Source organism: Pleurodeles waltl, chromosome 6 (genome assembly GCF_031143425.1).
Source record: "Pleurodeles waltl isolate 20211129_DDA chromosome 6, aPleWal1.hap1.20221129, whole genome shotgun sequence".
Classification (NCBI taxonomy): Eukaryota; Metazoa; Chordata; class Amphibia; order Caudata; family Salamandridae; genus Pleurodeles; species Pleurodeles waltl.
The window spans coordinates 86,970,486-86,982,588 of NC_090445.1; the positions used below are offsets into that span (position 1 = coordinate 86,970,486).

At 43.9% G+C, this 12,103-nt stretch overlaps 1 protein-coding gene across 1 annotated transcript in view; it reads left to right on the forward strand.

The window, feature by feature from the left end:
- GABBR1 (gamma-aminobutyric acid type B receptor subunit 1) overlaps positions 1-12,103 on the forward strand; it is a 611,722-nt gene that overhangs the window by 185,468 nt on the left and 414,151 nt on the right. The window contains exons 3-4 of the mRNA XM_069237404.1: positions 8,920-9,123; positions 10,204-10,392. Coding sequence (XP_069093505.1) covers positions 8,920-9,123; positions 10,204-10,392 — 393 coding nt within the window. The remainder of the gene's footprint in view (positions 1-8,919; positions 9,124-10,203; positions 10,393-12,103) is intronic.

Genomic DNA, 12,103 nt, shown 5'->3' on the forward strand with positions numbered 1-12,103 from the left:
ATCTTTTACCTTTTCATCAAAATAAATACATGACATGCTCCCTCTTTTATATTTTTTTGCATGCATCTGTAGCATAGCGCAGACTATTCATTCTCTTTGTTCACTTATCATGCATGGTTTATTCCATGGAAAATAAAAATATTTCTAAATAAAAATATTTTTATTCCAATAAAATTAGAAATTCATGTTTAGTCAGAAAAACTCTTGATGTCACGTTCCTTCTTACTTTTTAAGTTGGGCCAAGAATTGTACCTTCTAAAGCAGCCACCGTCATTGTTAAGCAGATTTTATACTATGGTCCCAGTTCACAAAGGCTGCCTTGTGCCTGAGCATACCAAAGGTAGTCATAATTCTTGTTGTAGGTGTGATACATTAAGATAAAATACCTAAGTTTGACATGAGGAGGTTTGAGCTACACATGTGGACAGGGGCTCAGCTAGACATAAATGTCGGGTGGGGTCTAACACTTTAAGCATGTGGGTGGGACACAACTTCTAGCTTCACTCTGCTTGTCTATTTGATGTCACTCAGAACTCCTCTATGAAAAACATCCTCGTAATTCACTGTTACCCATCTGTAATTTTCTATGTTGTCTCTAGGTCAGGCTCCAGGCAGACTGTTCTTGAAAGTTAAAGGACATGTTTCTCCACTCACTTCTACTTCACATTCCACATAATTGGAATCTGGATCCTCAGAAATACGACATGTTGGTTCCTGTGTCAAGTTCTGTACATCCTCAAGTTCACTGGTGGTTGATCTCAAAGTCCTCAATGCAAGGTTTTGCAGTTAGTGCCGTTTTCCCAATGGTGCTAACAAAGGAAGTCAGCTGCTTTGGACGGTGTGCCTTGAAGGCACTGTCTGCTCAAGGATGCTGGTCAGTGACAAGCTGCAAGCACTCCTCAAAATGAAGGGATCTGTCTACAGTATATCAATCTCTACCACTTCCAGCATTAAATGAAGGGACAACATGTTGTAGTATAAACGGACAATTCATTGACTGTGCTCATGTGAACTGATAAGGTGGACCTCCATCAAGTTTTCTCTGTCTAGTAGCACCACAGTTAGGGGCATGGGCAGAATCACATCTTCTCTACTAAAGGGCTTCTCACATTGGACAGATTAAGCAGGAGATTTCTGTTCTCCCAAGACCCATCCATATGCCCATCCACCTTCAGGAGATTATGCCAAAGGTTCAGGAGACCTTTTGTAGACCTGTTTGCTTCCATCTACACAGGTTCTGCTTGCACTATGCTACCCCAATGGCTTGGAATGTGGATGCTTCTAGCCTTCCCATAGCTTCGTCATCTAATGTATGCATTTCCTCCTTTACTGCTGCTCCCTCGGATTCTTCTTTGTAATCAAGACAAAGCGGCAGATTGTTTCTACTAATTCCATTCTGGCTTGCAAGGTCCCGTTTCCTCTTTTTTGTGCAGGCACTTTTAAAACTTTCCAACATTGGTGCACTACTCAATCTATCTCCTCTACTCACTGTAAACATCTTTCTATATTACTGTTTTGCTTGGAGGGGTTTTAGGAGAATCTTCTTAACTTTGGCCTAAAAGTGCTTGGGTCAGTTTGGGTGTAGAGGAGGTTCTAGATTTCTATGTCTTAGATTTTTTATTTCTTGTCCTGTTCTATATCAAGACTTTCATCTTCTCCTTTAGTCTTGCCTCTGGTCTTAGAATGACTTTGGCTCCCACCTTTTGAACCTTTATCTTCTGTTGAGCTTTGATTTCTGACAATGAAGTTTGTTTTTCTGGACTTCAATCTCTTCAGCTTGTCTGATCGGTGAGCTGCGTTTTTTCTATTGTGCAGACCTCCCTTCCTGACAATCCTTAAGGATGGTATTGTATTTTGTCGAGATCTTGATGTTCTCCGCAAGGTAGCAACATTAGCTCATCTGGATAAGAAGATTGTTTTGTCTGTCTTTTTCCCTTCCCCATCCTCTCTGGAATGGGAAGCCTTTTGTTCAATGAATGTAAAGAAAGCAATTTTGATTTATGTGGAATGTTCTAAAAGAATTTGTTTGACTGATCATCGTTTTGTAACTTTTATCAGAGCTGGAAAGGGTGAAAGGATTCTTCATTAGCCATTAGTTGTTGAACTTGCTCCACAGTTGCTTTAGCCTTCTTCTTTGCTTGTACTCCCTTTACCTGAGTGTCTCTGGGATCGATACATAAAGCATGTGGCTACCTCCTCGGTGGAATTGCATGGGTTTCCTTCATTGGCAATTTGAAGAGCAGCAACCTTTGTCTCTTCACACACCTTTGTACAACAGTACAGCCTACAAAATCTATTGGCAGAGGGTTGCTCTTTTGGACTGGGCATGCTTAGTTCTGTCCTGGCTTAAATGTTGTATGTCACGAATAAATTATTCACTGGGTGCTGCATTAGTAAGTGACACATTGTGTGCACATTTTCTTATGTTGTAGATTAAAGGCTGGTTTTTGGCTGAGGGATGAAAAGGGAATGTTTTAATTACTTGCCAGTACTCTACATTACTCCTAATACTAATCCTAATCATCCACATCACAGACATTACAAAAAGACCACAATGCCTTGAATTCATTTCTCGAATTGGCTATGGTAAGTCAGGGTGTATAATGGGAAGCCATACCCTTTATAGCACCCAGAAGAATGGGTGTGGCCTGTCGTTTCAGCTTGCTCCTAAGTTCTCCTTCTCTGAAGATAGGCATATCTCACAATTGGTGACTTTGACGAGGACCTGTAAAATTAGCAGTAATTGACTACTAGCGAGTAATCAGGACATTAGTGATTCTGCTATAATATACTGATATGAGCAAATGTTAAATCATTCCCATTTAGGCCACAAGCCCAATGAGAACCTGTGTCGCTTAGACTGGTCAGATTTACTGTTTCTGCTACAGTTCTGGAAAATTTATTTGCAATGTTAAGCAGGTTGTCACATTGTGGTTTTCTTATTCCTGATTAATGCTAAATTGCGCCGTAGCCAAAGACATGCGTAATTATTTAGCTGCCACAGCCTAATGGGAGGCAACTTCTTCTCAGAAACAAATTAGCTGCAGCCCGACAGTGTGACAGTAGAACACACTGCACACTAGCATCCTGTGCCAGCTGTGGAAACACAGCTGGAACTGCCAGAATAAAAGTGTGACACCTTTAACTGCGAGATATTATGAATGTCACCAACAGTTGTGTAGTATAGTTGCACCATTTGTATGGTCTCATAGTGCTTTCGAAATCTGATGTGCATGTACATAGTTGTTTGTGAATTGCTGACTGCAACATTGTATAGGTTTTTGAATACAGGGTTGGAGGAACTTCAACCCTGGTTCTCTTCTGCTGACCTCTGTTTGATGCCCCTGAATTACATCTATCCAGCTATGCCCACTAAAACCCCCCTTTGCTGTTCATCAGTTAATTTATTGGTGAGAGCACGAGTTAAGAAGGGCCAGGGCGCTGAAATTCAAGGGAGGCGTAGTGTGCGGAAAGCCTATGCGCTGTACACAGGTCTACAGCACCCATAATACATATTGCTTGTGCCCACAATTACATGGGCAGCCTATTCACTGGGGTTAAGTAGAGAAGACAGGCTGGGGGTGCACGGACAGTACATGTAACACACTACATCCCCTTGTGAGGCTCAAGATGGCACATAAGAGGAACAGAGGATGAGGTAGAGAAAAGGTGGGGAGGTAGAATCAATTAAAACCTAGCAATGCAGGCAGCTTCTAGGCCAGAGTTCACCCAATCACCCCAAAACAGGTTCTGTAAAAGTGAAAAAACGTATATATGACATTGTGCAACAGGAACAACTGCAGCCAAAATGCACATTTCTTAAGCCAGCAATTACCTAGGATGAAGGTAGTATTCAGGTGGAGAAGAAAGCAGCATTTATAAGAATAATCAGTGGAACCTAGGGGCAAATTTACTGTTTCACGAGGTGCAGCGATCAGTTTCTACGCTGCATTGCGTGAAAGGGAGCGAGCAGGACAGCGCAATAGCTACAAATATGACACTGGTGCTATCTTTCCAAGCACTGGTGCACAGTCAGGCTGCCTAGTGCCACGCAGACACACACATTTGCACTAAGTGCACCATAGTGCAAAGGTGTATGTGTAATTCTGACATAGGTTTTGTACTCATAGGATACCCTTCCGGTGCAAAACGATATGCCCCCAGATTTACTTAACGTTCACGCAATGCAGCAAGGGAACATTCTGTGCTTTCTGAAAGGGAGAAAGCAGAATTCACCATCTTTAGTAACATATGGTGCACCTTGTGCTGGTGCGCCAATGTAGGCACACTTAAACCATGACACAAGGGTGTCTGTGTTTTGGTCAGAATGGTTTTATGTGCAGGAAAAGATGCCTTCCTGCTCAAAATCTACTCTTAGAGATCTGTTTCTCTTTGTAGATGTGCTCAGAATGCAGTAAACATGCAAAGAACAACTAACAAGGAGAAATAAAGATATTTCTCCCTGTTATGACTGCCTAAGATAAGAGCACCATTTTTTTGCAAAGAGAGATAACTTCAGTAAATCTGGGTTTGTGTCAAAATACATGGGTGGATGGACAGGAACATCCATGCTTCCACCCATGTAAGGCCTCCCTCATGCAAAGTATATGCACTGCCTCGAATTACCTTTTTTCCTTATAAAGCCAAACAATGTGGGCTTTGGACCAAAAAAAACAAATGGTACTCCCGCTGCAAATTGTTAGTAAATCTGGGCCTAAGTTTAGACTAACTTTTGAACTTCTACTGCTTTGAATGTGTGGCACCAGTAAAAGTTCTAAAAGTTTGGAGAAATAAAAACATTTCTCCTACTTTGTGCTTTCCTTGAAGAGGTGTAATTTTTTTTTGGCACACAGACCTATTAACCGTTGGTAGTAGAGAGGGCTTTGGGTCTAAAAAAAATTAGAGTTAGAGTGGGAATGCCAATGTGGAACGAGCTTTTCACTCAAACTAAAGCAAAGGAGCACAAAGCGCTACTTTGTGTTACTTTTAGGGATCTTTCCAGTGAAAACAAATTGTGCACTGAAAAGTAATGTGTCCATTCACCAATATTTTATGCAGAACAGCACAGCAATCAAATTAAGATAGGGCCATGCTGTTCTCTTCCAAAGTGCTGGCATGTGTCCGAGCTTCCTACGGCATAGAGTTTTGTGTAAATACCACTAGTGATAGCTAGGAATGCCCATGTACCACAGATAGGCTGTCCCCATGACACAAATTAGTGCACGGCTCTACTTGCATTACTTCTTAAATTGCTTTTCAGCGCAAACAAAGTTTTGTGTTTGAAAGTATATAGTTTATCAACACTTAGCATAATTTTTGCAACTTTGCATGGCACAAAGGGGGTCATTCTGACCCTGGCGGCCGGTGACCGCCAGGGTCACTGACCACGGGAGCACCGCCAACAGGCTGGCGGTGCTCCCAAGGGCATTCTGACCGCGGCGGTTCAGCCGCGGTCAGAAAGGGTAAACCGGCGGTCTCCCGCCGGTTTACCGCTGCCCCATTGAATCCTGAATCCATTGATTCAGACACCCCCTACCGCCATCCTGTTCATGGCGGGAAACCCGCCATGAACAGGATGGCGGTAGGGGGTGCCGCGGGGCCCCTGGGGGCCCCTGCAGTGCCCATGCCAATGGCATGGGCACTGCAGGGGCCCCCGTAAGAGGGCCGCACAAAGTATTTCAGTGTCTGCTTTGTAGACACTGAAATACGCGACGGGTGCAACTGCACCCGTCGCACCCCTGCAACTACGCCGGCTCAATTCTGAGCCGGCGTCCTCGTTGCAGGGGCATTTCCGCTGGGCCGGCGGGCGCTCTTTTGGAGAGCGCCCGCCGGCCCAGCGGAAATGTAAGAATGGCCGCCGCGGTCTTTTGACCGCGGTGCGGTCATTTGTCGGCGGTACCTTGGCGGACGGCCTCCGCCGTCCGCCAAGGTCAGAATCAGGGCCAAAGTGTTGATGAGTCTAGCTTCTAGTGTAAGAAAACAACTTTTCTCACTTTTATTTTCTGTTTAAATAGTGCCTCATATTGTGAATGGCTTCAAAGCTCTAATAGTAAAACTAATATTAACATTTAGGTTCCAATTTTATAATCATATTTTTTTACTTTGGCAGGGGGCCCATACTATGGGGGTTATTCTAACTTTGGAGGAGTGTTAATCCGTCCCAAAAGTGACGGTAAAGTGACGGATATACCACCAGCCGTATTACGAGTTCCATAGGATATAATGGACTCGTAATACGGCTGGTGGTAAATCCGTCACTTTTCCGTCACTTTTGGGACGGATTAACACCTCCTCCAAAGTTAGAATAACCCCTTATGTGTGTGTAGATGAGGTGGGAAGTGCTACCAGGGGCTATGACCCCTGCTTTCCCCAGACTCTTTAAGTAACCTTGAACCTTACAAGGGATCTGAACAGGCTGGGACAGTGGGGACTCCAGGGGACCGGGTCAATAAACGAAAAAAAAAAACAAAGCCTCATATGACAGTAAATGGCTTTGGAAAGGCCGGCAAAACACTTTGGATGATGCTGACCTTGAGGTGTGGCAGCCCCAGCCCAGAGCAGGCCATGGCAGCAGGAGACTTCTGTGTCATTCCATGCTAAAGCAACCTGGGCTGTGAAGATGACAGGATATGGCGAAGTGTTGGGGGAGGGGAGTCCTTTTGGCCCAATGGGCGTTGCATGTGGATGTTATGCACAGTCATACCTCTCCTTCCAGGAGAGCCCGTAGTCAAATGAGCGATTAACGGCAAGGTCATCTGTAGTTGTCCGAATATGAACCACTGATCAGCAAGATTTGCCAATGAACAAAAAACTGGAGTGGTGGGGTTTACAGGGCAGACATGGGCTACTGGACGCCAGCTCTGGTGGTTGGAGCCGTTTGCCACAGGGAAGGATGAGAAGTCACAGGATTCTCAGGGGGAGGTAGAATGTCCAGCTGTGTGCATACAGTGTTGTAAGCAAAGTGCCTTCAATTGTTGCATTCTTCCCAGTATCCTTGCGGTATCCACCTTCCTTCCACCATTGTCTAGATCCTGTATCTGCAGTCCTCAAACACTCTGCAGGCTTAGGCAAGAGTTAGGCACAGATACAGATGGATGAGTTACTCTTACAGGTAAATTTCACAACTTCAGTTCAATGTATCTTTTACCCCTTTCAGCAAATAGAAGCCTTAAAGTGAACAGAATACTTCGCTCCTAGTTTCCAGCACAGAGTAAACTCTGTGTTTCATCTACTGCCTATTGTAGCAGTTTAGGATTGTGTGGTGGAAGCAGATCTGCTCCTGCTGTCATGGCATTTGCCCTTTTCTTTTGTGGTCAATGCCAAAAGCATTGCTTGAGATGATGTCTGAGGGGTCAATCAGTGAGGCAGGCTTTTGCACAATATCCATTCTCATCAGCCTTCTGGCCATAGACGAGTCCTAGTGTGGCAGGTGCAGCATCCAGACCGACTTGCTCACTGTGGTACCTTCTGACAGTTGTAGCCTCCCGATCAGTCTGGGCTTTGTGCTTCAGCAGCAGTCTGGTGGTCCTCTCCTGCCGCACTGGCAACAGAACCAGAATGTCAGCGCACACTGAACAGCCAGGCGACTAAACGTTCTAGTGTGGTCTTCTTTGTAGCTTACATAAAAACTGTGTAGAGAATCCAGGATGACCCTTGATGGTACATGTCACTTCTGCTTTGTGCACAATTGAGCTTTCTTTGGGTGTTCCCCATGCTGGGAACAAGTTGAACTTCTACTTCTACAAAGTGTCTCCGTCTGCAGACACAACCCATCTGCCTCTCGTCTCTCTGGAGACAGACAGGCTTCCATGCACTTCATGCAGATCCTGTGCTCCTCCACCAGAAAATGAATACTTCAGGTGTGCCCTCACCTCTGGGAGGCTGGCAGTCGGGCAGACACCAGCTTGGTTGCACAACAGCTTCTTGAGTATAATATTGAGCATCCCCTTCCTTGGTCAAGGACTTAGGAATGCAACTTAGGGCTTCCTAAGTGGGGGCTTGGAGCACGCAATGGTGGCATGGTAGGCTAGCTAACATTCGAATTAGCTATTTCCATAGGTGAGTAACTCATCTAGTCCAGGATTTTTCGTTGCATGCTGGGATTTCTAGACCTATTTAAATCCATTATAAAACCAGAACTATAAGACACTAATTTTAAAGAACTTCCTTGACTTGGATGAGCTATTCACACAAGTAACTGGGAAAAGTGACAGCTCCAATTTTTTTACATTTCCCAAAGACAAATAACAAAAATAAGGGGGTATTTTTGGGAAAAGCACCTGATTGAGCTGGAATTCGCTTCCCACAGTAGATGGATGTTTCCAAAAGTGGAGCCAATAGTGGTTCTTCTGTTGCAAGAATTGCAGGTATCCAACTTTTAAATGACATTGGTGAACTAGGAGGATTGTGGACGTTATATATATATATGTAATATATAGGCCTGGGTCAAAGTTTTGATAAGTGGCACATCATTTTCATCATCAGACTTTGATACAGAGAAAGAAAGAGAAAGGCGGAACATAGAAAAAAGAAGGAGGCAGAGAAAGATAAGGAAACCGTGACAAAGGAGGACATCAGGGAAGGCAGAAAATTGCAAGAATGAGATGAAGAGACAGGGAGTGCAGGGTAGTGGAAGAAAGAAGAATGACCTGGAATCAAGACTAGACAGCATTCACATTTAAAAACCTAGCATGTGAAAAAGCTGGTGACAGTATCCTAAGAAATACCTTTGAGCCCTGCATATATTTTTTACCTTACTTATCTTCTTGCTGTACCCCTTCTTTCCAACTACCTTTGCTTGCTGTCTATTTCATCCCTCACATCTCTTTCTTATTCTCTTCCTGGTCTAACTCTGCTCTGTGCCTCTCTTAACCATCATAGTTCACATGTTTTTCTAAAATCTTATTTTTCTCTTCACAGGATGTAAGACGATTCACCCTCCCCGAGAGGGTGGCATCCGGTATCGTGGTCTCACACCCGAGCAGATACGGACAGTGGAGTCTCTTCCCTTCGATTATGAGATTGAATATGTCTGTCGAGGGGACCGGGAGATTGTGGGCCCCAAGGTGCGGAAATGTCTCCCCAATGGTACCTGGACCGACATGCAGCACCCCAGCCGCTGCTGTGAGTATGGCTTAGAGGAAAGCACATGGAGGTTCTTTCTTTGTTGCCTTTTATTTATGCAGCACTTCATATGTTACTGCAGGTGTTTAACCACCTTGTGTAGCACAATTTGTGCTAATAGCTTTGATCAAAGGATGAAAGGCTAAATGAACATTGATCTGAGATTGAACTCTTCTATCAGGTGAAGGGGTTAGGCTTCCCCCATCCTCACATTTTACATCCTCCCGGACAGGACATTGGTTATGGTGGGTGCTCCTTTCAGCAGTTTACACCCTGAGGAGATGTTAGTGTTTCCTCAACCAGTGCTCTTTCACCATCAGGATTTCAGAGACTTCTACAGCCTGTGTCTCGCCTTCAGGCAATCAGTGTGTTCCTTCCAGCATATTCATGAGAAACTTATCCACAGCATGCACTACTACAACTGAAGGGGCCCAGAACATTCCAGCCACTCTTTCCCTTTACCCTTTCAGAACATCCCTTCACCCTTTCAGGACATCAAAGATTTGCCAAAAGTGAGTGCCCTTACACGTTTAGGACACAGCCATTACTCTTGCACCTTCAAAAAGTTGTACTGAACTTAAACCTGCCCATATTTACATATGTTGGTGTGACTGGCTCCCCAGCCAGTGAGCTGAAAGGATGGGTGATCAAAGCTCATACTCTTTCCTAAACCTGTGTTCAGTTTATTTTTTTGATGTAGGTTGGGTATTAGCGGTGCCTTCATGATGGCTCTGTGTTTCCATGTCCTAAATACAAATTGCCTTATAACTGCAGCAGGTGCTTTAGGTTGGGGCTGCAGCCTTGGAGGATGATCAAAGGAACTCATCAACTATTGGGAGTTTCTAGGGAGCAAAGCATATACCAGGCAGAGGTGGTGAGTTCTGCTAGTTGTCCTTCTAGACTGATGTGAACAGTCTTTTCTGGGGAAACCAACAACAGGCTGCTGTGGAGAGGTGGTGAGGGCCCTTTTAGTCTTAAGCTTCTGGAGGACTATGTCCTTTGATCTTTACTCTTTGCGCTGTACAGCTGCATTAGCACTCTTGTGCTCCACACAATAAATTTGTACTTCCTCGCCTACAGTGCGCACATGCCCACGAATGCACCTGAAACTGGAGAACGGCCATGCAGAACCCCGGGACATGGTTCGAGTGCCAGTCGAGGGGACCTGGATAGATTTCCGCTGTGATCCTGGCTTTCGATTGGTGGGCAACAGCCGCAGCTTCTGCACCAAAGTCGGAAAGTGGGATTTCCCAAAGCCAACATGTGAAGGTAGGAATTTTGTCTGCCCAGCTCACTGTAGTGGATTGCAAAGTATCCGCCAGGGCTCATTGTGCTACTTTCTCTTTTAAATATAGCATATCAAAGAATTTCGATTCACCCAGATGCTAGACATGGTGAAAGTGACTCCAGACAACCTTTCAGTCTAACACCAAAGGACTGACCCATTGTCCCATCATAGCCCTTCATCTGCTTCCTTTTGTGCTTCTGAGGAGCTCAGGAAATGGCAAGGTTTAGTAACTTTTGTTCCTGCCACACACTTAATGGTTCCTGTGATAGGGTGTAGCAAAAAGCAGTGTTAGGGTTAGCGAAGGGTAGTACAGTGCAGCAGCGGCTATCCCTGCCTACTCATAATTGACATCCATTGCTAAAGCATTTTGGGGACTGGAGTGAGAAAAGAAGTTGATAGATGGCTCCTGCTGGTACACTGAGATGGAGTTGATTGACAAGGAGGTACTAACCAGCTGATTGAATTAAATCATCTGTTTTAAAATGAATACCATGTGGCTAACAGAAACTGCTGCCATCTCTGTTTTTTTCAGTTCATCCACAGAATCGCACTTGGAAATTCACTCTCATCAACTGGGGGTGCTAAAAGTCAAATAGCTGGATTGTTTGTGTTTACCAAAAAAGTTATCTTGTGTCCTGATCACCTCAGTGCCATCAGATTGGAGTGTTTCCTCAAGTTTGCAACTGGAAAGGTTGCTGCTTCTTCTGTTGCCCCTGTACACTCCTAGTATGGCTGGTGTAGACATGTTACCAGGAAAAACAAACATTGATGCAAAAATTTCCGCACCTCTTATTCTTTGTGATGGGGCAATACCATGTACAGCCACCACCCTCTGCCCTATTTCTCTTTTTAGTTTTTTTATTGATTTTCACTGGCATTTTGCCATTGAATCAGTCAAAGTGAATCCCTGTATCCTTTTACTTTTTGATCAGTGGGAGGCAGTTTACTATTTCATCTTTGCACTGGCGTATAGCAGTTCTATGATAATGTAGCATTTTTCCTACAGCAATTCATTGATTTATAAACAAAATAGCATCAATAACAAAACTTTGTAATATTTTAGATGTTTAGGCTTTGATGGTTTTCATCTTCAACTTTGCTTTTTTTTTTATTGGATGCCATTTTTCCTTTGGTGAGGGCTATCCTCCACATTAAGGAGCCTCCCCACGAAAGCATCTTCTTTAGCCCTAATGCATTGGATGTTAGCATTCTGTGTTATTTTTCTTTCATATTCTTCCTCTGCACCGTTTGCCTGTTTTGCAGAAGTAAGGGATTGTTTTCACTTTCAAGTTCCTTTCTGTTTTTTTGGTATTTCCCTAATCAAAGTGATTTCAATTTGATATGAATTTAATACTTTACATCACATTTTAAACTGAGCCGCATTCTTGAGGGTAAGAACAAAATGAATATTGGAAATAAAGGACACAACAAAAGACCTAACAGAATAAGTATGTCTTCAATGAGTTCCTGAATAGGAGGCCAGAGCCAGTCTGTCTTTAATGGGGAGTTAGGTTGTTCCACAAAGTAGAGGCCAATATTTTCAGGGAGCACCATCCCATACATGTGCATTTCACCTTAAGGAGCTGAAGTATCCAGGGCCTTTTAAGCGAAGATACCTCCTAGAGAAACAGTGGCAAAACCGAAATGACAAATACGATTGGTCAGGTATGTAAAAAAAAAAAAGCTTTCTGA